The sequence below is a fragment of the Acipenser ruthenus genome, chromosome 33, assembly GCF_902713425.1.
Source record: "Acipenser ruthenus chromosome 33, fAciRut3.2 maternal haplotype, whole genome shotgun sequence".
Lineage (NCBI taxonomy): Eukaryota > Metazoa > Chordata > Actinopteri > Acipenseriformes > Acipenseridae > Acipenser > Acipenser ruthenus.
Window position 1 is genome coordinate 727,285 of NC_081221.1, and position 27,500 is coordinate 754,784.

Consider the following 27,500-nt stretch of genomic DNA (forward strand, 5'->3'; position numbering starts at 1 on the left):
ATATATATATATATATATATATATATATATATATATATATATATATATATATATATATATATATATATATATATATATATATATATATATAAGGCTACATATAAGGATTTATTTTAACAAAGAAAAAATAAAATAAATAAAAGGCGTTAATCCTCCATGTGGTGTAATACATGTTACACCCAGTAGGTGGCGCTCTTTGCCAGCACGCAGCACAATCCGGCTCTGGGTGTCTTGCATTGACTCGAGCCTAACGATTCTCATCTCGTCATCATTTGTAACCACGGAGCATGAATTACCTCTTGAAGTCATCAGTGAGAATTTACGACTGGTCAACAAAAGCACGTGATTCCCAACACGCACCCCCACCCCCATATTTGGCCGCATACATAGCAAAACCCAAGTACAGTGCATAGCTATAATTCATTAATACATCATAAATCGTAAAGCAGAGCGTTATAACGACCAAGATCTACAAATCAAGCCCTCTAAAATAACCCAAATGAGTTCCTACTTTGTAAACTCTTTCTCAGGGCGCTATCCAAATGGCCCCGACTATCAGTTGCTAAATTATGGAACCAGTAGCAACGCTATGAACGGCACTTACAGGGACACCGGCACCATGCATTCGGGCTCGTACGGCTACAACTACAATGGAATGGACCTCAGCGTGAACCGATCCGCCACTTCCAGCCATTTCGGGGCCGTTGGAGAAAGCTCCGGTTCTTTCCAGTCGCCGGCACAGGAGAACCGCTTCAGACAGCCCTCCAGCTGCTCGCTGTCGTCCCCCGAATCCCTTCCCTGCTCCAACAGCGAGACCCTCGGACCCAAATGCTCCTCGCCCCCGTCCGATCAGCCCGCCAACCCGGGCATTATCAGCAACAACAGCAGCAGCAGCAGCACCAGCAAAAACTGCACCGGCGCACATTTTACAGAACTAGACGAGACGAGCGCTTCTTCCGAGACCGACGAAGGCTCTCTTAGATCCGGCAACAGCATTCCTAGGGTTCAGCAACATCAGCAACCACAAGAAGGAGCAGCTAGCTCAACTACTCCCACATCAGAAGGGCAACCGCCACAGATATTCCCTTGGATGAGGAAGCTACATATTAACCATGGTATATATCTCTATATGTATCTCTGTATGTTTTTTTTGATGTTCCCTATCGTGTTCTTAGACTCCGTGTTTTGTTTGTTAAGCGTTTTCCTGTAGGTATATTAGCTAGGCATTTAAGACCTATGACTACCCTTTGAAACACGCCATAAATCTTCCTGTAATGAAAAAAGAGTGTGAGAAACAAAGAAAGAAAGAAAGAAAGAAAGAAAGACGTAAATAATGCTGAATTAAGTTTTGTTTTATTTGCTTTACTCGTGGGAACGTGCTTGTGTCTAGTGTAAAAACAAAACGTGCAAGAGAATTAAAAACGAGGAAGTTGGGGGGGAAAAAGACAGAGAGACGGGGAGAGACAGACAGAGAGGGAGGGAGAGAGTAAGGGAGACTGGAAACAGCGAGGAATTTTTTTTTTCTTTTTGTTTTGTTAGATAAAACATAACTGGGACGTGTACAGTGAAGTTAATTGGCAATAGAAAATGATTTACTAAATCTCACGATGCAGCGTTGTGAATCAAACAATTAATACTGCAAATATAACCACATAGCAAAATCAAAACAACAAAAAATAGCCTTCAGGTTGTCATCTTTATATATATATATATATATATATATATATATATATATATATATATATATATATATATATATATATATATATATATATATAGTTTAAAAATACATATTATAAAATGTGAGTTTAGTTCAGTGTGTTTTCCTGGTGTGCATTGAATATATATCTGCTCACATTTGCAATATTCTGCAGTATTTTGTGGTCCACAGCGAGCTAATGGCTATTCAAACATTGTATCCATGGTATTTAGATATGACTGGACCAGATGGGAAGAGGGCCCGTACTGCGTACACCCGCTACCAGACGTTAGAGTTGGAGAAAGAATTCCATTTCAATAGGTACCTAACCCGCAGGAGGAGAATCGAGATCGCACACTCCCTGTGCCTCTCGGAAAGACAAATCAAGATATGGTTCCAAAACAGAAGAATGAAATGGAAGAAGGACAATAAACTGAAAAGCATGAGCCTGGCAACCGGAGGCAGCGCATTTCAACCATAATTTAGAAATACAATGAAAATACAAAAAAAAAAAAAAAAAAAAAATTATATAAAAAAAAAATAATAATAAATTAACACTTTTCAAATATTGAGTACTGTTCCGCGAGGCGCCCTTAGCATGTTGTTTTATTTTTTTATTTTATTTTTTTTTTAATGTTTTTTTTTTTATTATTTTTAAGGTAACTTCAAAAGTTCTACTGTGGTACTAGTAACACACACAAAAAAAGTGTTTTTGTTTTTATTTTGTTATTATTTGGAAGGACAAGATTATAAGCCAGTTGTTAGTGTTCTAAGTGTCGTTTATGTGTCAAGTGCTATGAAAATGCTTTCCTGGAAGTCAGAATGCTTCTGTGAGCTCTTAAATGTTATAACTTATTTACAATAGATTACAACTGTATAGTTTGACGTTTACAGCCTACTTTATACTCTGCCCACAAAATGCTGTAGACAGTGTTGCTCTTACATTTGCAAAAGATGTGTCTTCTTCTTCTTCTTCTTCTTCTTCTTCTTCTTCTTCTTCTTCTTCTTCTTCTTCTTCTTCTTCTTCTTCCTCTTCTCCTCCTGCTTTTTGTTTTCATGCCTTCAGTCGTTATAGTGATTTAAATTTGTTTTTTTTTCTTTTATTATTGTAAAATGTAAAATCCAGTCTGGATTTCTGTCTTTGTTTGTTCATACCTGTGTATAATTCCATTCTCGTAAAAAAAAAAAAAAAGACAGATAATTGTGTAATAATTAATCATTCGTGTGCTCCAAAATGGGTGTAAATATTAGACATTTTTAATGTGACAAATATGTAATATGTAGTGGGCAGAGTGAATGACTGTGGAAACAAAATAATAATGGCGACTCTCATGCCTGTTAGTATTTTGCCAATAAGCTTTTTGTAACTGTTTGTAGCTCAACTTGAAGTTAAAAATAAATAAAGTTTCTCATATTCAAACCACTTGCTTGCAGCCCTTTCATGTCTACATTCTCCTTTCCTAATGCCTGTTGCTGTGAAATAATGTTTTTTTTAAAAAAAAATACACCAACAAACAAAAACAAAGCAGAACAAAATACAGCCGTTCACCGAACTTCATTAACGTGCCACTGAATTCATCTTGTACTCGCGTCTGAATATGTCACTAATTAAAAAGGCACAATGCTCTAATGCGCTTCAGAGTTCTAGCAGCGAACATAAATACACTTGAAACGCGTGCAAAATAAACCGCTGTTCAAAAGTAAAAGAAGCATAGAAAGCCCCAGGAAATAAGCATTTTACAAAAACACATCTTGGTACATTTTATAGGGTCTTGTAAGTGCGACACAGCTCTGACACACAGACCTGCTGCAACGCGTGCCACAGTTTTTACCTGTCCTGAAGTGTCTAAAAGTTAACGCGTTTTGATAGCAAAATCGTTATAAAATCCTTCTATCAAAATGACCGCCCTGGTTGCTACAATCGACCACTGTTGTTATTTTTTTTGAAGCAAACCTTCAGAAAAGGGATCCCTTTCACCCTGCTCTGATTGTAATAAATACATTTACAAATCAGTACACACCATCAGCCCTGACCACCCTCGGGGGTTATAAACGGCAAGGCGCCCCTAAATGCATCCTTCCTTTTTGCCAAACGACTGCCAATCCCACACAAACCCACTTTATAACAAAGTAAACTTTGAACTTGTACACTTACCAATTAATCCCCCCACTGGTACGGCATTGCCTGAGTTTAAGAAGCAGCAGAGAATGAGGGGTGCAGGAAACTGTAATTGCCATCCGCCTTGCGCTGCCTGTCTGCCGGCCTGAATTGCCTTGCTTGCTCGCTGACTTGGCCTTTCGATTGTTATTTCTTTGGTGGTAGGGGTGTGGGGTGTTAGGGGGGGGGGGGGGGGGGGGGGGTGTTGTTAACCACAGCCAAACTAAACCAAAAGTAGGTATGACATTTAGATGTCAAATGGATGATGGTTTTTATCTAGAAGTTAGATCGTAAAAATCATCCGGACCAGAGAGAGATAACCCTCACTGGCTCTCAAAAGTCACGTGGGGTCCATAAAGTTAGTTTTATGGTTTTAGGGAGTTGACAATCTACTATATATTTCACATTCTAGAATGCAAGTGACGGTTTAACTGCTTCTGAAGGATTGTAAAGGGTCAGAAACGTGTTAGCAGTATACAATGCAAGTCGTGCCCATACCTCGTTCTCGACTCTGTAATGGTGTACCTACTCGCCGCTGTGTGCCAATGTACAGTTTTAAAACAAAAAAAACCGCCAGGCCGAAGATTGACCCAGCTCAAAGTAAGTCCTGTTAAAATCTTGTCTGTGTTAGCTGGTTAACTGCACATGGGGAATGGACGGTAGGGATAACATGTTTTTTTTTTCTTTTTTAATTGTGCTGTCATTATAAGAAGCAGGTAACTCGTTCTCAGTTAATTTTACAAGGCCCTGACATTGTGTGTGTGTGTGTGTGTGTGTGTGCGTGCAAGCTATTAAAGGTTGGTAAAATTGGTATAGTGGATGAAACTGAATCAAAAGTAATAGATGCGTAATGGGTCTGTATTTCATTCAACTCCACCCCCCCCCCCTTTTTTTGTTGCTGTTATTATAAAATATGAAAGTTTTGCATACACTATGCACGACCTATATCTTATTTATTTATTTATTTATTTTTTCAATGATCTTTTGCATAACTTGCAAAATGACTTATTAAAGGACAGGGGTGACATGCTGTAAAATATGATTGTTCATGTTTTTTGTGTGTCGATATGATTTCTAATAGGTACGTACGATTGCCATTTGAATGCGGGCTCTCCTTGGTAGAGTGTTTAAGCATTTCTTTATTGTTTTGCGGATTACAATTAAAAAGTTGCGTTTCCTCCAAAAGTTGGGTCTATAATGTGGTATAGAAATCTACACAGTGGCAACATAATGCGTAATTGATAATCACTTATGTGGGGCACAGGATCATGCGAAACACGTTTAAAATACAGCATTGTAATCAGCAAACAAAAAAACAGACCCCAAAACTACAACAAACGCGAAAAACAATTCGTTTTGAAGAACCACTATTAATAAGAACTTAAGAACTTATATTGATATTTCTCAGGAACGCGTCGTGCAGCCGAACAGATTCATAGATTCTGAATCAGCAATCACAATACCACAGACTGACAGGGACACTAAAGCACTTTTGAACCTCTGTTTTTAAAATATTCTTCTTCAGTATTAAAGACTATTTTAAAAAGCGATAAAACGATGTGAAAATGTGAATATATGAGCGTCGCACTGATATGGACTGACAAGGTGAACTTCAATAAGTAAGCGCGTTTATAGAAACCCGTGTACTGACGACAAATTAGTGTTTATTTCTGAGTTTTAATACCTTTTTATAACAGATACGTATAACATTATACGTATCTGTTATATGAACAGCAGAAAGCTGCGTTTAGATTATATCAGATGAAAAAGATTAAAACCCCCCATTTTTTATATTGACCCGCGGTTCGAAAGTATGTATCGAACCTCAGTTATGGGATTTCCCTTTGACCTAGTACAGAGACGGTATTGGGTCAAAAGTAGGGTTACACATTTGTTTCCAAACTTATTTAGCTGCAGAAAAATTAAACTGAAATTGATCAAAATGACACCTCTTTGCAAATGTAGCGCGGTTCACTGTGCTAGATGTAGCTGGGTATTATTATTATTATTATTATTATTATTATTATTATTATTATTATTATTATTATTATTATTATTATTATTACTTTTAAATATGCAAACAGTCAAACGGCACTGCGTTATATTAAACTACTCTACCCATCGAGAAGCGTATGCCGTTGGTGTTACATTGATATAAGTCTGGAAGAACAATAAGTGCATTGTGCTAAAGTTTAAAAAAAAAAAAGATAAACAGAGTTATTTATTCAGGAATGACTGCGACAATATACCCACGGAAATCCAAATCTTAAATAAAGCTTTTAATTAACACGGGGTTTGCTTATCTAAAAAAAAAATACCAAATAGTCCATTTCCTTTCATGTAAAATATAGATTCCGGAAGACAGCTATCGTTGTTGGAGTTAGGCTAATAAAAAAAAACTACAATACATGTTTTGTTTCGCATGATCAATACTGTCCAAAATGTATATATTAGCCCAACATGTCCAGTTTAAAAATCACTATGCACGCGTTTCTAAACACTGACGAAGACGGCACACCTTTACGCAGGTATGCGCTGGAAACAAAGCAAAACTGTAAAGACTTGGGTGCTCGCCCATCACTATGCTTATAAGTGCTTTGCTCTAATATGTACGACTGTATTTCAAAATTCAGGTATGCGCTTATCTGCATCAACGCCCTTCATTCCTATAAACCAAGCCTGTAAAACCACAATCTCTGTGCACTGTTTGCAACTGTTTGCATGTTCAGTTTTTGGAAACACACTCGGCCCCTTTCCAATAGATTCAGTGTCTTGCTGTTCCGTATACTAGTACTACACACAATTCTGGATCCCAACTCTAGTGTAATTGTCGCTTGATATGCTCTCTGTAACACGCAGCTTATGTTACAATTACAATCCGTTTTCAGGTTTTAGAAATATTTTGATTGCAGTACGATTCTAGACAATAACAGGAGGACAGGGGTGGAGGAAGTGGTATATCGACTAGCAACTGTATTTATAAATATTTATATCTATGTCTGCTTATTGCCTTGACTGACGTCTCGTCTCAGATATTTTTAAGAACCACATACCACCCAATGAGTAAATGATTTTTTAAAAAATAAATACGACCCGATCAGCCATTGCACAGCCAACTCTGTCATATATATATATATATATATATATATATATATATATATATATATATATATATATATATATATATATATATATATATATATCTTCCTATTCTCAAGCCCTCCCGTGTCATTTACAATCTGCACCATCTTAAATAGGGGGACCTGTCCACCCAATATCCGGTGTGCTTTACAATGCGTTAGCCTCAGTAGCTGTATAGGACTGATGTTTAAGATTCCTAAAGTTCACAATGTGTTTTTTTTTCTGGTCATCTTTTTTCGTGTCGCTGATAGAGTATGGAAGTTTGAGAGAGTCAACAGGAAAAGAGGTTCCTGACCGCAAAGTAAGGCGAGGGCTGCCAAGTACATTTTTCATTGGCTTCCTCTCTTTGAAATATACAGTGAATGGAAGCCTATAGTCTCTGTGGCTACTGAGTAAAAACACCAATTTCAATAACGAACACTAAAAACAATTAAAACATAAAACTATTTCAAATATAAAACCCCAGTGATTTTTTTAAACCTGGAGATACACAGACAGACAGACAGAAAGACAGACAGACAGACAGACAGACAGACAGACAGACAGACAGACAGACAGACAATGAGATAGACTGCTGTAATTTACTTGTCTGTGCAAAGGTCTTACAGACATACAGGCGAGAAAAGCATTGCATTTTAACTGTGTGAGGTGTGTGAGTTGATACGCCCTTGCAGATGTTCAAACAAGCGGTTTTGTGAAGCTAAGTTTAAGTTTTGTTCATACCAATTACTCTTTTCTAGAGGAAGCACCGACTGTAATGGGAAAAGGCTGTGTGTGTGTGTGTGTGTGTGTGTGTGTGTGTGTGTGTGTGATGTTTTAATATATATGTTATAGTTTTCAAACTTGTCCTGATTTGAAAACGACTATAGGACTAATATTTGCAAATGCAAATTAATCGTTTTATGGGACGGATATTTCAAGAGGAACATGCAAATGTAATTAAAGGGAAAGAAAGTAACTTTGGAAAGAAGCAACGCTCCTAAAGAAACCGAAATGTTCATAGCATTAGTCAATCAAAAAACACGTCTGTGTGTGCGCGTGTATAGAGAGATAGATAGATATATAGTTTTGCAATACACTGTAAAAAATACCATATTTTTACATTAAATTTCCCTTAATATTGACTTAATAAAACTGTATTTGAAGATTAATTCTAGTGTATATTTCCGTATTATTAAATGTGTCATTTTTTTAAAAGTATGTTACACTAATATTACTCAATATATACCATAATTAATATACATAAAACAATTAATGAAAATGTTCCTTAAAAATACGGTATTTCTTTGACCGTGTATGCAATATATCTTACCTAGAATTTTAGTTTCACGAATATAATTTGATTAAACTTTTTTTTTTTTTAAATCACAAAAACGTTTAATATAATCTTTGTTAAAATGCCAAACGTAAACATTTAGCAGGGTCATTGTATTGACGCAGGCCTGTTTATGCATGCAGGTATTTATGTGTGTATTTATTTGGCTAAATAAAAAAAAAAAAAAATTTAAAATCAGATAGAGGTCGTAGGGTTTAAAAAACATCGCAACGAAACGATTCCGAACGACTAGATTGGCATTTTAAATGTATAATGCGGTTTGCATATTGATAGGAGCGATCTGTACTCATCAATAATTCATAGGGAGTCGGGGGTCATTCGGAGGTCACCAGACTAACAGCGCGCGGTTTCCTATGCGCGAGGGTTACGGCGTTCATGCAGAGTCCTATTGTTATATAAAAATATATTTTGTTATATATATATATATATATATATAGCTTTCTATACACCTATATAGAAAACGCGAACAGCAGCAGAGAGTCATTAGTAAACGAGTTTACATACACCAGAGAGCTTGAGTGTGTAATATATATTTTAGCATCTGTTATGTATAAGTATATTTTTCAAATAGCCCATACATCGAAGTGTAATGCATACAGAGTCGAAATGTATATATACGAGACACAGACAGATTCGACAGTTAGATAAGCATGTGCTTTTGCTGTATACTTTCCTCAAGAATACCTAGTCTATCGGATATCGCAGCCTTTTGCAGTATTTCTAATCATTTTTATTTAAATACTCTGATATAGCAAAAGATTCGTTAGAAGAAAACACAGATGCATTTAAATGTAATGTCTCGGAGATTACATTTATTGTTACAGTTTTAAAACGTAATTTTAATTAAACAGCACTCTAACGAGTAATATATATATATATATATATATATATATATATAGTAAATGCAGTTACTTAACATATTTGACCATACTGTCTTTGTCTTAACGCAGGTGAGCTATTTGCCAAGCTAATTATTTATAAATTCGGTGCCTGCATCACGCACGCTGTCAAATCACCATGGCAATGAGAGCCTACTTACGTTTTCGCTTTCCACTGAAACTCATAACACAGTTTTTCGTTAATATTATTTAGTTTTGCTTTCCAGCTTTAAACGCGTCCCTTCAGCACCCCCCCCCCTTAAATAACCAGTAAACAAGAATACAAGCGGTACCACGTCTCGCCTATGTTATTCACTCATCCATTTCTGTACAGTATTTACACGCCGTTGATTCTTCATTATTGACCTGACTTAATTGGTAAATATCTATCTATCTTGTAATCGCTTTACTTGCAGTCTATATAAAACCTGTATTATAACACACCTTATAATGAAACATGTATTATATAATAATTATTTAACACTATATATACAAATTCGTTTATCTAGCACATCGTGTTGTACCCTTTTAGAATTATTTATGTGTTTTATTAACGACGTAATATGTATGCATTACATGTTATGCATGCCAAAAGTATACATTTGTTTGTATTTTACTCGTTTTTCAGTCTCTAATATTTTGTCCAGGATGTAACACCCCCTAACCACCACTAGAGCCCGCCTCAGACCAAGTTCACAGCCAGTGGATCTGCCGAGAGCCACACTCCGTACTGCTCCGGCTTCACGTCGTTATCGGTCCGGTTAGAGTGTGGCTTTCCCGGATGAGTGCAAAACTGCATCCAGTGCCTTCAGAACACCTACCGCAGCAGGAAACGCCACCGATTCGCGTGTCAGAAACTCACCCAAACGCGTAGCAAACTTGAAACGCCAAAACTAAAGGCATACAAAAATTGTAATATATATCCTGCAATAATTAAAAAGAAAAAATACGTAATTCTACCAAAAAAACAAAAAAGTGCTTATAATCCAGGATGAAAATCAAAACAAAGCAAAACTTGTGGCAGAACATTATATATAAAAAACTATCTATCTATCTATCTATCTATCTATCTATCTATCTATCTATCTATCTATCTATCTATCTATCTATATTATACACAACACGCGTGCTGAAATGTAACCCGATGTCAGAAAAATGTAATAAAAAAACCACAACAATAAAACATAACAATATTAATAATAATATTTAAAAAACCCATTGCGACTTATATAGACTAATGTAGCTCTTTATGCTTTCTGGTTGCGACGGAGGTGTACAAGGCCTTCTGAGGCTTGTTAGTAGAACGAGATAGCCGCGGGGTCAAAAAGTTGCGGGTCAAAAGTTTACGTCGTGCGTGACTCCGTGCTGACTCCGTCTCGAGCCATACAAAACTACTGCCATACATATATATATATATAAAACGTCCCTACAGGGTTAAAAAGAAATATGAGAAAAAATACGCCTTGGAGATACTAACTGAGATGAAGAAGTAAGAAGGATTGATGAAGAGAGAGAGAGAGAGAGAGAGAGAGAGAGAGAGAGAGAGAGAGAGAGAGAGAGAGGCGGGGGAGGTAGAGAACGGGTGCTGCAGTCGACTCTAGTCTATGAATAGCACCGTTTTAATGAAATATGTAATTGTATAATTACAAGTGAGTATGCGTGTGCAAGTACTACTACTCGCTTTGCATGTAGCGAAAATAGTAGTGTTTTTATATTATGCTTCACAAGGGCTAATGCAATCGTGCTGAATTTTTATACTTTTATTGTATGCAAACGTATGAGTATTTAGCCGTGTTTTGTGTATTGTCTAATACGCTACGAAAACCTGGTAATTAACATCACGTTTTATAAGGGCCACACGCATTCGTGTTGACACATTGACATCGAATAAACAGTAGTTTTAAGTTCAGGGGTGTCCGAAACATTAGAGGTGAATTAAATTGCAATACAGGGGTATATCAGCTTATATAACTGTTTTTGCTGTTATGTGTAAAAATAATAATAATAATAATAATAATAATAATAATAATAATAATAATAATAATAATAATAATAATAATAATGTATGTATGTATGTATGTATGTATGTATGTATGTATGTATGCATGTATGTATGTATGCATGCTTGTAGACGTGTATTTCCAAGTAACTGTGATAATAATTTCAATAATATAATACCATTTAAATTGCTACTAGAATATAATAGAATAGTTTTGCTTGGTGAGTTAAAGGTATGATATTCTCCTCCAATGCGTCTGTTCACTTCATTTCGTATCTAATTCTATTAATTCCACGAGCCATTTATTTGATCGATTAATATGCAAACCATTTCTCATTAGCTGTAATCGATAACATGATTTTAGCATCTTAGAAATAATATTGTCAATGTAAAAAAAAATAATAATAATGTAGCTTAATAGTTAGATGGCGAAAAGGCGGATTTTATTTATTTACTTATTTATTTATTTTTAGCGCAGTTCATTTATGTAAAAGCTAATACAACATTATAATAAGAAACAGTCGCTCGGTTTGCGCATATAGAACGGGGAGGGGGGGGGGGGGGTATAGTATTGTCATCTGCCAGACCAATGCTTATCATATGTAAAACAGAACATAAAAAAACAAAAAAAACAAACAAAAAAAAACATTATTTAACGAAGAACTCCGATTAATGATTCGCGAATATTAGTTTCAGTTTCGTTATGTACCCGCCGGTTATACCAGTAGAACACTTATTTAGAACGTCAATTAACATTCGGTTCCTTTGTTCTATCTGTCTTTGCATAACGCCCCAGCACAGGTAATATATTGGAATGTATCCTATCGATATATACATATCAGCAGTGTGGAGTAGTGGGCAGCAGTGTGGAGTAGTGGTTAGGGCTCAGGACTCTTGACCAGAGGGTCGTGGTTTCAATCCCAGATGGGGGACACTGCTGTTGTACCCTTGAGCAAGGTACTTTACCTAGATTGCTCCAGTAAAAACCCAACTGTATAAATGGGTAATTGCATGTAAAAAAAAGAATGTGTAAAAAATAATGTAACTGTATGTAAAAATAATGTGATATCTTGTAACAATTGTAAGTCGCCCTGGATAAGGGCGTCTGCTAAGAAATAAATAATAATTATATATATATATATAAAACCCAAACCTACAACAACTTCAATATATGTATATCATACATGCAAACGATACTTTTTTTAAATCTGCAATGACTAATATTATGACAGCGCAATTGGCAGGCATTTAACTGTGATGCTTCTGTAATGCTGATACGAGGTGTTGAATTGTTGGCCATTTTTTAATAGATTTGCGTCGCAATCTGTCAGGGCTCTTGTGTTTACGACCTCAGAGGTGCTATCAAGCCCGTAAACGCTAGCCACGTTGCCATCCTCACGTAGCATTCCTAAAGTGCACATACAATATGTGTTTGTAAACCAAACAAGCCACGGAAGTAATTTAAGGCACTGCAATATGGTCATGATCTGTATTAAAAGTTCTAAATTAATGACGCCATTGATGACATATAATGTCAAGTGCGTGACGGTCCCTTGGGCCTGTGAGCTCACTGCGTTTCGTCAAATCTCGAGCTACAAAATTCAAAAACATTTGATCAGAATTATTAGATTTTTTGTTTTTCTCCCATGCAGAAAAAGCCATATATTCTCAAGTTAATTTCAATAATGCAACATATCTATCTATCTATCTATCTTAGATAGATAGATAGATAGAGAGAGAGAGAGAGATAATTCTTGAAGAATTACTTAGATTTATTGAAATACTATTACATATAGATAGATAGAGAGATATAGAGAGAAAGAGATAATTAAATAAATACATCTATAATCGCATATCGTTTTAATTTATTTTAAATAATAGGTATACATGATACTAAACAACCCTATTATTAATATTTCGTGATAAGCAGTTGCCTGTGTGAAATCGGCAGTGCGTGGGTGATAGGATAGTCGTTAGGTCATTCATTTCGGAGCACGTTATAATAACTGGAAATAATTCCATTAGCTAAAAGCAGCAGATCAGAGTTCAAACGCAGGTCACCGCTTCCATTCCGATTCCTTTGCAACCCTCCCGTTGCTTGGCAGAGAAATGGTCTGCATTTTAATATTGAGCACAGATTAATATCATTAGAAAACAAGTTTAGAAATGAAGGAGATTTTGCAGTGAACTTAATTATAATATAAAAACGTGTTTAATAACCCACAATATGTTATATACTATATGGTGCGTCTTTGTAATGCGCTCTCTCCCTAAACAAAAACATTTTGAAAAATGACCGTCCATTGTTGTAGAATAGAATTCAGTTTTTTATTTTTTAAATGATTTTTTTAAAAGACAGATCTATTTATCTATCTCTATTATAAAATGTTTTTTTCCCTTTTTGTGCATTTAATTGTCTTCTTTTTAATAATGTATTTAATATTTTCAGCAGAAACGTACTCTGCAGGCAGACAGATATAGTCATATGCAATATATACCCTACTTATAGCTTTTTTTGTTTCACGAATGTAATTGGATTTTGTTTTCACAAAAACTGTTGATATCGTGTTCGAAATAAGAATACAAATTCCAACACCAGACCCTTCGTGTATGCTGTTCAACTGAATTAAATACTTGTACTAAATATTAGTTTACAAAACATATTTCTAAGATTTGAAGCTATACCGTTTTTTTAACTTGGAGGTGGGGGGGGGGGGCGTTTTTAGTTCGGGGGTCTGATAATCCCCCCCCCCATTCATTTACTAGCTATTTTTTGTCCAAAGTAATGATCTGGGGAACAAAAAAGTAATACGCCGGCGCGATCTATGCATGAACCTACTATAGATGTAGCAAGTGGGAGAGTTCTCGAGCAGGAGGTGAAACTGAGGTCAGCGCGTCTACAGATATTAAAATGTTCTGGGAGAACCAATGCCACGCCTACTTGTTTTACAAAGAGCGCCTAAGTATGAGATTAATACCGAAAGAAGGAAACAAAAACTTGTGGGGTTTTACAACAAAATGCAAGAGCGAAGGTTTGTCACAGTTGTGTGGGTATTGTGTGTGTGTGTGTGTGTGTGTGTTTTAAGGGGGGGGGGGGGGTGTATTGGGTGAATTGTAACCTATTGCTTGTTTCGGAGCGCTTTTTCTTCTTGTGTTCCTGCAAGGTTAAAACGACAAAGGCGCAGGGGCCTGTGCTGTGTCGCCAGTTCAAGTTGATCTAGTGTGGGTAGATTTCTTTTTTGTATCGGTTCATCTCATTTTCTCTTGTAAGTGGCGGATTATTGTGCGTTTTTTTTTCTGGTATGTATGATAGACTTCGCGTATCGTCTAAGTGGGGTTTGTATTGCGGCGCTACGGAAAGGGGGAAGCTAATATACACAGTATCGCTGCGGGGTCGTGGATGCAACCTGTAGCACGGAGAGGAGAGCAATGGTAAGGCTATCGATATAAGAAAGAATGAGAAAATTAAGAACATAGGAAGGGGGGTATGGATAGCGCGCTATCCTCAGGGCGTGGAGACAGGAATTTAGCAAGTGTATACGGTACAAAGTAACGGGGTCGGTTTGCGTATCCAGGATATTTGGGTAACATCATTTTGCCGAAAGGTCTGCTTGTGCCCACAGCAGGTGCTTGGCTTAATAGACCACGTGTTTAGAACTGAAGTAAGTCGCTGTGATTCTTTTTTAATCGGGTTTATTTGTGTGTTTGATTGAATGGCTTGGGCAGCGTTACTTCGTTGTGTTTGTTTGGTTTGTTTCGTAGTTTCCTTGTGTCTTGTTTGTTTCTTTTCTTCCCATTAGCCCTTATCTTGTGTTTCAATTACTGTAGGATTATTATTATTATTATTATTATTATTATTATTATTATTATTATTATTATTATTACCGAATATAAACAAAACGGGTTCAAAGAGGTTCCGTTGTGGTTGATTGGAGGAGAGGGGGAAGGGGTGTGTGGGTGGTATGGGGTATAGGGTTTGTTCTTGGTGGTGGTGGGATGGTGTCTTACCTCACTAATTAGGAAATCAACTCATGAAGGGAAAACTTCTTTGATATACAGAATTAGGAAAGGAGATACATTATATCCGTCTTATTCGGAACCGCAGAAATTTCCCGTAAAAAAAGCGGAAAGGACCCAGGAAAAAGATAAGAAAAGCGAATCTCGTCTTTAGATTAACATCACATGCTAGAGACAAGGGCCTGTCTTTTTTAATATATATATAGATATATAATATATATATATATATATATATATATATATATATATATATATATATATATATATATATATATATATATACATATATATATATATATAAAATAAATACATATTAACACTAGCGGTGCTACATGGCGAAGCTTGTATTAGGGTTTCCTGTTTTATAATGATAGTAACAATTGGAAACAGTTATTATATTAATTAGAAACTGCAAATGTGGCTAAAGAATGTTTGAGCGCACTTAAAACATGTTCATATATATCTATCTATCTATATATATATATATATATATATATATATATATATATATATATATATATATATATATATATATATATATATATATATATATATATGAACTGTAAGATGCTATGCAGTTACGCACACTGTTCGATTTACACGTTATACAAATGCAATATGCTTTGTTTATGCAACAGACTGTCAGGTGACGTCGCATTTTATTGCAAGGTAGTGATCAGTCCACTCTTTCCCCAATAACTCATTCAAATCATAGCTAAATTCAAGTGCAGTATATATAGGCAATTATTTTCAATGGAGGCTGTAATATGTATGTATACATAACCCGAGAATAAAGATAAATTAGATAATATGCCTTTAAATATATATATAATTATGGCTTTTCTTAGAATTCCTTAAAGGCCTAGTAGTAGAAAAATCCTCTTTTAGATAATATATTATGCTAATTGATTAAGGTCCTCGTTTATGAAGAAGGTATTTAAACAGCTACTACTAATAATAATAATAATTATATTATTATTATTATTATTATTATTATTAATAATAATAATAATAATAATAATAATAATAATAATAATAGTATTATAAACAACAATATATTACATATATTAAAATAAAATATATTAAAATATGTATATGTATATATATATATATATATATATATATATATATATATATATATATATATATATATATATATATATATATATATAAGAAAAATCACTTACCGTTTGGTATAAGAATTATTTTGAAACTGATTGTGTGTCGCTGTCTTCTGTAAGTGGAATTGCTGTTCGCTGAGGGTGACACCGCTCGTTTTTGTACTTTTAAAGGACAGGTAACTGAGTCAGAGATGTAATAGGAACTCGAAAACAAAGTGAGAAGACACTGTAATAAAAAAGTCATAAATCTGACATCGCTAAAGCTTTGAGGAGGTGAGTGCGGGGCATTTTTTCATTGAGCTGTGAAGAGTCCCTATACTGTCCGGAAACTGTCTTCTCTTTGATTCTGTGCTTTAGGGCCGGCTGTAAAACCGAATTACATGTCATAAAAAACCAGTTCTTTAGTTTAAACTTGCCAACTTTTGTTTTGTCTCCCAATTCTAAACCTTGCTTTTCAACCAAAGTTCTTTTGTGGTTGCCGCGTCTGCCGCTGAATAAAAAGCGCACATTTGAAGAATGAAATAAATCACTACCCACTTGCACTTAGCGTTGTCTATTTGCGTTAAAAGATTAAAACACACTTAGCAAAGAACGTTGCATGCATTTTTAAGAGCAATAGGGAGCCACATACACATAGGGCACTGCTAAACGAGTATGTTTGTGCAAAAGACGTTGAACTGTACTTCTGTTTTGTGTGAGAAAAAAATATAATTCTTGCATGCTGCATGATAAAAACTACTGATTGTGTATCTGCTTTTAAGATAAAAAAGAGAAAAATATGATAAATTAGCCATGAAGAAATGTGAATTGGTGTGCTGTTATAATTTAAGGGAGCTGGGTATACAGATGTCAGTGTTAATCTTAAATGTCTAGGTTTGAAGCCAATCTATGAATGCAGAGCCTTCGGCGGCGAAGAATGCTGTCCCTATATATACCCTGTAGATCCGAATTTGTGTGAACAGAAAAGGGGTCACAAATTCGGATCTAAGGGAGTATGTAGTTGATATAAACGCAACAGTACTGGAAAAACATTGAAGATGGACAGACGATTTTTTTTTCTTCAGTATGTCTTTAAAAGTTTGTACAGTACGCTTACAGTTGATTGAATAAATAAAAGTCTGTTTGTGTTTGTGCATTTACCTGTATTATTATTATTATTATTATTATTATTATTATTATTATTATTATTATTATTATTATTATTTCTTTTTTCTTTCAATCTCGATTATACACAATTATATTAACACATTTGAAAAAGTGTTAAATTATATATACACACACACACTGTATATATCAATATATATATATATATACCACGTTACTCGACTTTTATTTTAGTAAATAATATATAGGGGAAGTGAGGGGAGCAACTTTTAATACAGTGAATGTTTGTGCAACGTCGATTTCATTCATCTGTGCTGCAAAAGAAACTTCGATGACAACGATGGCCAAAATAAATAAATTAACAAACATATAACAAATATATCTGCATTGTGTTAATTGATTAGTATTGTCACTTTTATGCAAGTTTTGCAAATCGTTCCTTGCGATTAGCACATTCTTTACATTAAAAAAACCCGACTCTGCGGCTTGGCTGGAAACAGTTGGTTTAAATGCAAGTCTAACTGTGATTTAGGAGGCTCGGTATCCCGAATTAGTTGATGAATTTTCTATCGATCCAAAACAAGCCCTGATTTATCTCTGACAAGCTTTGGTTGTGCATAGCGCTCTCCAGACCATTTTGTCATTGCGATTACTAAACCTCACACTGCGCCCACCGCGGTTTGGGATTTACCTCCATGAACACGACCCCAAATCTATCCAAATTAAAATCTGGGACTGATATCTGATAAGCAACACCTCCCGTTTCGTTTAAACATTGAAGTGAGGGAGGCTGGACGGGACACCCACGCTGTTGAAACGGGCTTTCCTTTGTATTGTCGTATCGTGTTAGAGTGGCATATGCTTTCCTTGCCTTGATTTTTCGCCAATTACAAGATGTGCATGTCAGCGAAAAACTATGCAATATTCGCGATGAAATAAAATAATATAAAACTGCATACATTTGATGTTTTGGGGTACGCCGTGCATCGTCCTGTTTCCTTATCCGGGGTTCATCAAGGACCCCCGTTATTGGCTACCGGTGTCACGTGGCTTCTTAACTTTGTTCACTTGACAGAAAGTAGGAGGGTTTTACAAAACAGGAAAACGAGTAAAGGGTTAGAAATAAATTTTAGTGTATTTGTGTGTGTGTGTGTGCAATTCAAAGAAATTAATGGCCATGAGTTCATTTTTGATCAACTCCAACTATGTGGACCCGAAGTTTCCACCGTGTGAGGAGTATTCACAGAATGATTACCTACCGAGCCACTCTCCGGAGTACTACAGCGGCCACAGGCGAGACGCGGCTCTGCAACATGAAGCGATGTTCCACCAGCGGTCAGCTTGCACGGATCAGCCCTACTCCTCCTGCCAAGGTCCCGCGAAGCCTGTCGTAGTCCGTTCGTCCCCCAGGGGTCACGTCCAGCTGCAGGCCGGTCTGCAGAACCAGCTGCCCGAGCCGAACCACCACTGTGAGTCGGTCACCCCAAGCCCTCCACCCGCTTGCAGCCAAAACTCTGTGAACCAAATCACCTCTTCTCCCACCAGTTCTTGCAAGGAGCCCGTAGTTTACCCGTGGATGAAAAAGGTCCATATCAACATCGGTAAGTGCAAACCTAACTTTTACCCACGCTTTTAACGCGTTTATTTTAAGTAGGGGAGAGAAGGGGTAAATGTCCGGTATAAATCTGTTACACCCGTTGTAAAAATCTGGAGATTTACGATCGGCTGTTTGCAGGGTTGTATAATTACATCCTCCATAAATTTTTCTTTATTGCACTTCTTGCTCAAAAGCCTTTGAAGTCGGTACAACATCCCTCCTCTAATGTCTTTCAAGGAAGGTTTAAGAAAAAAAAAAATTGGATGACTGCTTTATGTTTTTGTAAGTTGTATTTAAGTGGTAATGTGTATAAGTCGTAGCTTCTTCTGTCAGTTCACTATTGTTCGGGGGAAAAAAAGTTTATTGACTAGGGATGGTGTGAAAACACACACACACACACACACATTACTGTGACACACGTACAGCGTCATATACTACAAAATCAAAGCCTTTTTTTAAATATTGTGTTATTATGGGATAAGTAAAGATTATTTTTAAACAAATGCAAGAGTTATGATGCACACATACCCTAACCCCGTTATTTCAAAAGGCAGGGCACACTCTATGCAATACACCCGATGTAGTTGTTATCAACTCTGTATTAAGTGAAAAGGGGACTTTAATATAATGTTGGTGTGTGTGTGTGTGTGTGTGAGTGTGTGTGTGTGTGTGTGTGTGTGTGTGTGTGTGTGTTTACACGTAAGATGCATGCATACCTTTTTTGGGAATACAATTTGATTGACTTATTTCTTTATTTTTCTGCTCCCATCAAGTGAACCCAAACTACACCGGAGGAGAGCCCAAGCGCTCACGGACCGCTTACACCAGGCAGCAGGCTCTGGAGCTGGAGAAAGAGTTTCACTACAATCGGTACCTGACCCGGAGACGCAGAGTGGAGATCGCGCACACGCTGTGCCTCTCCGAGCGTCAGATCAAAATCTGGTTCCAGAACCGGAGAATGAAATGGAAAAAAGACCACAAGCTCCCTAACACCAAAATCAGGTCCGGCACCAACCCGTCCAACACAAACTCAGCAGGGAGCCAAGGAAGCATCCAGAACAGCAGCAATGGACCTCTGCCCAGCCTATAGCCCCAAAACGCGCTGCATTGCAAACAAAATGAAGGGCGCACTTTGACACACGTTTTCGTTCATGGAAGGGAATATCACACCGGAACAAATACAATACAAAAGTTAAAAAACAACAACAATGGATTCTTTATTTATAATAATAATAATAATAATAATAATAATAATAATAATAATAATAATAATAATAATAATAATAATAATAAAAACTCGGGTGGGGTGGGGGGGTGGGGGGTGGGGGGCGACTACAAAAGCACAGAGCTATGTATCTTTGTGTGTGTGTTCTCTCTCCATAGTCTCTTCACTCCCCTCCCTACATTAAAAAAGAAGGATTCAGATAGTCTTCAGTTTTGGCGAAGATGGACCCGTGTTTCGTCTTTAATCATGCCAAACAGAGGACCATTTGTCATGTTTACTCTGCGGTACAAAGGATAGACCTTATGCCTACTATTAGCCCGACAACCGACGTTCACTTTAATGAATGAGGCCTCGTTTCTTCAAGAAGAACCGTGTTTCTTTTTTTCCTTCCTCTATATAGCACTACTACCAGTGCTGCCACTATTATTAAAGAAAAAAAAAACTAAGAGTAATGAATGGGAGCAGCCTGGTAGTATTGCAAGAATAAGAAGAAACCGAAGAAGAATCTGGGAGGATATATTCTCCTGCAAGACTTTCTTTCGAATCCCAATGTTAGATGCAGGTCGTTCATTAGAGACCAGTTTTAAAATGTTCATATTAAAAAAAGAAAGAAAGAAAGAAAAATCTTTGAGCCAAAGTATGCATAACATAAGGTTTTTTTTCTTTTTTTTTTTAGATGTTAGACAGTAGGATAAACTGAATACCGAACACACGATTCTTATGTATATGAACCAAAAGAGGTATATATGCATCCTCCTGTCCTGTAGATGTTATTTGGGTATATTTTTATTGTTCTTGTTGAAGCGATTGCTGTTTCCGGTTATTAATTACCTCAGTTGTGATTTATTTTGTCTCTTCTCCAAAATGCCGTATTGTTTGCAATACCGTGGAGAATTACACTTTTTCTTTTTTACATTGCAAAATCCAGTTGCAGTTTTAAGGGTATATAATTGTGCGTTATTTAAGTTTTAAACCCTAGGATTGTATGAATGAACAAAGGTGCGTGTATAGATATATATCTGTCCTCTCCCTCTCCCTCTCTTCCCCTCTCTCTCACACGCTTTTTCCCCCTTTGCCTATCTTTTGCACACGCAGTCACTCATTAGGTACATTTGGGTTATTTTCCTATACATTCCAAAGGCCGATAATTGTATTGTCACATGCTTTTTTTTTTTTTTTTTTCTAAATGTGTGTTTGTTAGTAAATCGTTATTCCCCCCTTGTTGTTCTCCGTGTACCACCTACCTTAATATATGTACATAGTAATAGAAATAAATAATAAAAAACCATAAAACAAAGAAAAAAGCAACGCATTTCAACGTGTCTTTATTTTTTTTTATTTTTTTTTTTTAGTAAAGTCGTAATTATTTAAATGAAAATCTGTTAAGAACTGGTTCTATCGCAATTGTATTAAACGCATAGCATACTTATATATATATATATATATATATATATATATATATATATATATATATATATATATATATATATTGGTTTTTAAAATTCGTTTGTGGTGACGAAGCATCTATCTTAACTACGGCTGGCCTTCTATAAAATGATGTATATGTTTTGGGCAAGAGTAATACTGCTACATTACGTCTAGTAATCTTGTTTGAAATCACAAACCCTATTCTCTCTTCTTTCATTATCGGTTCCCTACTCTTTATAGCTGTTCATGCTCGGCCAGAATTGTGACTGGGGTCCCCGCTTTTCCAAGTTTAATAGTTTTCTTGCCCAAAGGCGTTTAATGCATTAATGAGTGTAATTTTTGCACAGATGTTTCCCGGTGTTCGCAGGTTTGGTGTGTATTTTTTTTTATTACAAAAGGAACGGGCCGATGCAATAGCTCAAACTCTGACAAGCAAATAGATAACCCAGAAGATAAATGGGTTCTTTTGTGTGACGCTGCTCTTGTATTAATTTTCATTTTCTTTCTTAGAACAAGTATCGAAAATACTGCGGAGGTGAAAATAAATAAAAAAAATAACAATACAAAAAAAAAATACTACCCTAAATTACTCTCACAGAATGGACACACCACAATAAGATTTTAAGGTCGTTGATATCACAAAAAAACAGCTTTACGAGTATATCTTTTCTTGCTCTTATTCCACTTTTCAAACTTCAAGCAGATGCATCAACCATCTAGGAAGGAGGAATATGAGAGGGTAGTTTGCAAACACATTTTGTGCAATGCTATATATATATATAAGAAATGTGGAATTTGCCACTATATTAAATGCAATGCCAACACTGTCATTGTTTGTATAGATCCTGACATTTTTAGTTCTGTCTTGTATTTATTATGCCAACATAAAATGTGTGTGTGTGTGTGTGTGTGTGTGTGTGTGTGTATGTGTAGCTAAAGATGTATTTATGTATAGATAGACACAAGCACACACGCACGCACGCACACAAACAACGCACAAAAGGGGGTTATACAAAAAACACAGCATCTGAAATCAACGAATTTGTGTGCGGCTCTTAATACAATATGCACCTTGGAATGCTATTCTGTGATCCAAATCAAAGGTTTTTGCTTTTAAAGTATGAATAGAAGGGAATAGTTTTCAATAGGGCCTAGAGTTCACAGGCATTATTTGTAGACAGAGCTAAGAAAAATGTGAGAATTATACAGAAAATCATTAATCACGCCTTTTCTTTAAATACTTCTTTCCCATTGTTATCCAGCAGAAAATCTGGACACACCGTCTGTTGATGGGAGTTTAAATTCTCTGAAGACCCTTCAAGATTTTTTCAACGACCAAAAAACCCTTCAGCGCAAAAACTTTGTTTCCACACTTTATTTTTTTTAATTATTTTTTTTTCTGTGTGTCTGTGTGTGTCTTCTCAAGAATCGTCCTCAAAATGAAAATATTCTCCAGAGAAGACTTCTTTTGGAGAGGAGGAGGCGGAGGAGAGAGTATGGGCGCGCAGAAGGTAAGGCTTTGTTGATTTGATTGGCCTTTTTATGGTTTTATTGCCCTGTGTTTCACACAGTCGGCCTCGTAAACACATTTTGGTAACGGCTGGGAATTTTTAGTGAGTCCCTTTGAAATTAGTGTTTGCGTAGCTTGGCTGTTGTGAAAGTAAAATAAAAGGTGGAGAGAGAGAGAGAGAGAGAGAGAGAGAGAGAGAGAGAGAGAGAGAGAGAGAGAGAGAGAGAGAGAGAGAGAGAGAGAGAGAGAGAGAGAGAGAAGGGGGGCAAATCGTGGATTGCAGGCTGTAAAGTTTTAGTGTTGTTGTTTAATTAGGGATACGATATGAATAGCTTGGAACATATGGGAATGATATACAAAATATTTCCAATACAGCCAGACAGCTTCTCGACTGCCAGTTATACATAGAACTGTAAACCCGCGCCTTATACAGTAGAACACCGTGTGCTTCTGAAACCGTTTGATTCTGTTTTAAATAAAGTGCAACGCTGTTTGAGTTGGCTTCTGGTTTGTATGCAATACGACAAAGGAATGCCATATGCAATAATGCATCATGCAAAAAAAAAAAAAAAACCCAAGAAATATAGTATAGTTTTTGCTCAAAAGAGCCAGTTTCCCAGCGTTTTGCTTTGTCATGAAATGAAGAAGTAAAGGATAAACTGAAAACTCACCACTGTATATATTTTAATAACATGTCAAACAAAAACTATATATATATATATATATATATATATATATATATATATACTCTCATGTTTTAATCCAGTTATGGTTTACAAAGAAAATCAACCTACATGCGTAATTGTTGAATTTCTATGTAATAAGCATGCTGCCTTAAAAAAAACATAGATCAATAGCCTTTTGGTTTGCAAAGGTTAGTGAATTACAAGAGTTGTTTTTTTTTCTGCAGGGGTTTGCTGGTGGGGTAATATAAACTAATGGCTAAAATATAAGGCATAGCAATGGCAGAAATCGATGCACAGAGAGGACAGCAAGCGGGCTGTTGGAACCGAGTTCAGAGAGAGGACACGTTTTCTAAGCGATTAGCTCTGTTCTATACTCACAGACTGACCCCCGGGAACCCTTGACCCTTTTAGACTGGACACTGCACTGTGTAATATTTTCAACATAAAGCAGGGCCGTGTAACGAGAGGGCCATGCCCGTGTTGGAGAGCGCTGTGGACGGCACAGCAGTGGTAGACAGGCGGGCTGGCCTCTGTACTACTGTGTTTAGAGAACAAATGCTTTTCCAATGATAATGGCAACCGCTTCCAAACAGTCTTCCATGCAAGCCTGTTTTTCAGACCTCGTGTTTTAGTATGTGTTTCTTGAAGCAATGAAGGAACGCATAGCCTATAAAACAATCTATAACAACAGCATGGAAGTAGGCTAATAGCAGGATCGCATTATGCTTCCTGAATTTCTTATTCTGGGTAGGTATCAAGGATGTATTGCAGTATTCATTCGTGTCTTTGTAGGCACCGTGCATTTTATTCTGCGGTGGGTCTTTTTTTAATGCTTGGCATTCTTCGGAAGCATCGGGCGCTTGACACATACTGTTGTGTAACGATTGCTTTGGATCGAGTCCCTAATTGCAAAACAAATAGCCTTTGCATTTTTTGAATTATAGTTATGAGAAGCCGCAGAGCGGAGGTCAGAGCTGTGCGGTAATGGACTCGCTGTCTTCCCCGTGGCCTTTGTGTAAAAAAAAAAAGTTTGGGGTTTTAAAAAAAAACCTAAGACAGGTTAAATAAAACAAAGCGCCATTGTTTATGAGATATTCCTCCCCAGCCCGTCCTAACAAACTGTACTCTTCTGGCTTGAGGATAAAGACAATAATTGAAGGGTCTTATCTAAAGTTTATTTAAAGAAGAGGATATCTATTATAAATCTAGCTCGGTTATTTAATTCCACAGATTCCAGGCTATACACAGAACTATGCTCGGTGTTCTTTCAATTGTGAATATAACGCAGCGCTTGTAATCAATATTGCTTCCATTGCAGTATATACCGAATCAAATAATAATAATAATAATAATAATAATAATAATAATAATAATAATAATAATAATAATAATAATAATAGGCTTTTTTTGTTAAATAGAGCCTTTAATGTTATTTGAATATATATATTTTTTCCTATGTCTGTGGTTGAAATCATGAAATCAAAGTGACTTTTTGCCCGCTGTTTCTTTGAAGCCTTAGTAATAATAATAATAATAATAATAATAATAATAATAATAATAATAATAATAATAATAATAATAATAATAATAATAATGTCATGTACATAACGCGTACCGCGTTACAGTTGTATGTAGTCCATAGTTAATCACTTTTGTCGCTTATAAATCGGTTAGCATTTAATGTAATGGCTGAGTAACGGGTATAATACTAAACTGTATGTTTAAAATAAGACCACGATCATTCACAGTGGATGTAACTGCAGCGCTACTCCAAAAAACACAACACAACGAGAGAACAACAACAACCAAACGCACGTTAAAGTGGTCTCTGTGTTTAAAATGAATATTTTTCTCAGTGAAGACCCGGAGGTGTCATTATTTTAAAAAGATTCCTCGGTATGATGACCGGCTTTTGACAGATTTATGATCCCCAATAAAGGCTATGGGTGTTCAGATTCGTAAATCAATCTCACGACCCCTTATATAAACCTAGCCTAACCTAGTAAACGAGTACGGCTGGAGTTTCTTTTATTTAAGCATTTATATATATATATATATATATATATATATATATATATATATATATATATATATATATATATATATATATATATATATATAACCCGTTATATAGAGCCCTATTTTCTTTTTGTTTCTTTGTTTGAAGATACAGACGAATTACTTTGTTGTTCATTTCATCGTGTGTATGTTACAATTTAATTTTTTCAGTGTGTGTGTGTGTGTGTGTGTGTGTGTGTGTGTGTGTGTGTTTTAATCGAAATATAATTATTGCTGTATTATTTTAACTGAACGTTTTGTTTTAATCAAAAGACGGGTGCTGTCTTTATTCCGATGCATGAGGTTCAATTTCTGGTGTACCTAGCATGTATCGCTTCGACTTGATAAACAAAAGAAAAAAAAGAGCTACCAGGATACCCGGCGTGTTTCAGTCGAGATTTACAATGGCATATATTGGCTATATAGCTACGTGTATATTCCATTGTTAAACGGCTGTTGTTTTATATTATACAGGGTATCGTTTATATTATATCAGGTATAGTTTACCATTCTTTAAAACACTAGCCTGCTTTTAAATGCACGGGTCTTTGTAGCTTTTCAAATGTGGCTTGTAGAATTTTATAAAGGCATGGTTATAGCATAGGCTGGGTACCTGCGGATCTCGCTTCCTTTGTTAATACTTTGTGTGATTGTGGTGTTGCCGTATTTGGAAGTGTGTATTTAAACTTGGGAGGATAATTGAAGAAGTCTCCTGTGTTTTTGTGCCGTTTAATTTGAACCAGACCACATAGGGATACTGCATGACCTTCAAGATTATATTGGAGACTTGAAAGTATCGGGTCTATTGTTTGCTGAAACAAGGGAGTCGGGTCTGACATTGCGGGTTTGGTACTGCCGGCAAGACGACATAGCCCTAAGTGCAGAATGCGCGGATTATATTATCGGTAGAAAATGCATTTCTGAATAACTGCTACGATAATAATAATATATACCCCCCCCCCCCCCACACACACACAATATATAGTGTGCACGAGAGTAAATGTCACTTCTATAAATATTGTTGCTGGATTATTATTATTATTATTATTATTATTATTATTATTAATAATAATAATAATAATAATAATAATAATAATAATAATAATAATAATAATAATAATAATAATAATAAAAATAATAATAACATACAAGTCATTATTATATTTTTTTTTAAAGCAAACTGGCTACTTATTGTTTATCAACAAATCGCCTATATAATAATAATAATAATAATAATAATAATAATAATAATAATAATAATAATAATAATAATTTGCTTGTTAAGATCATTGTAAGAAAAAGAATAAGAAAAAAATAAAGTGTACAAGTCACAGTTATTAAAGGCAGTCGTAATGCTACCAAGCTGCGGGATAGAGAAATATAATAAGGCTACATTTATTATTTCTTTGCAATGAAAGAAAGAAAGAAAGAAAGAAAGAAAGAAAGAAAGAAAGAAAGAAAGAAAGAAAGAATGAATACAAATCAAATTATACAAAGAAACATCACAGACGGTGAAGCGTTTTCAACAGTCCTGCCCTTAACC

At 35.8% G+C, this 27,500-nt stretch overlaps 3 protein-coding genes across 7 annotated transcripts in view; all 3 read left to right on the forward strand.

Annotated features, from left to right (window-relative positions):
• LOC117433455 (homeobox protein Hox-B3a-like) overlaps window positions 1-27,500 on the forward strand; it is a 58,616-nt gene that overhangs the window by 10,230 nt on the left and 20,886 nt on the right. For 2 of the 5 annotated variants that reach the window (XM_059006668.1, XM_059006674.1), the window contains exons 1-2: window positions 20,384-21,015; window positions 23,130-23,214. The gene's annotated coding sequence lies outside the window, so the exon portion shown is untranslated. Of the gene's footprint in view, window positions 1-4,315; window positions 4,458-20,383; window positions 21,016-23,129; window positions 23,215-27,500 lie in introns of those variants that run through there. The other 3 variants (XM_059006667.1, XM_059006673.1, XM_059006670.1) reach the window with 2 other exon arrangements.
• On the forward strand, window positions 164-3,115 carry LOC117433458 (homeobox protein Hox-B5a-like). The gene is made up of 2 exons (XM_034055739.3): window positions 164-1,115; window positions 1,933-3,115. Exons 1-2 carry the CDS (start codon window positions 500-502, stop codon window positions 2,178-2,180), a joined length of 864 nt encoding a protein of 287 aa, XP_033911630.1. The 5' UTR covers window positions 164-499; the 3' UTR covers window positions 2,181-3,115.
• Window positions 17,545-20,346, forward strand: LOC117433459 (homeobox protein Hox-B4a-like). The gene is made up of 2 exons (XM_034055740.3): window positions 17,545-19,054; window positions 19,824-20,346. Exons 1-2 carry the CDS (start codon window positions 18,625-18,627, stop codon window positions 20,138-20,140), a joined length of 747 nt encoding a protein of 248 aa, XP_033911631.1. The 5' UTR covers window positions 17,545-18,624; the 3' UTR covers window positions 20,141-20,346.

Coding starts and splice junctions, on each gene's coding strand:
- LOC117433459 (XM_034055740.3), top strand. CDS start 18,625: ATGGCCATGAGTTCATTTTTGATCAACTCCAACTATGTGGACCCGAAG. Junction 19,055..19,823: donor AAAGGTCCATATCAACATCG/GTAAGTGCAAAC, acceptor GCTCCCATCAAG/TGAACCCAAACTACACCGGA.
- LOC117433458 (XM_034055739.3), top strand. CDS start 500: ATGAGTTCCTACTTTGTAAACTCTTTCTCAGGGCGCTATCCAAATGGC. Junction 1,116..1,932: donor GAAGCTACATATTAACCATG/GTATATATCTCT, acceptor CATGGTATTTAG/ATATGACTGGACCAGATGGG.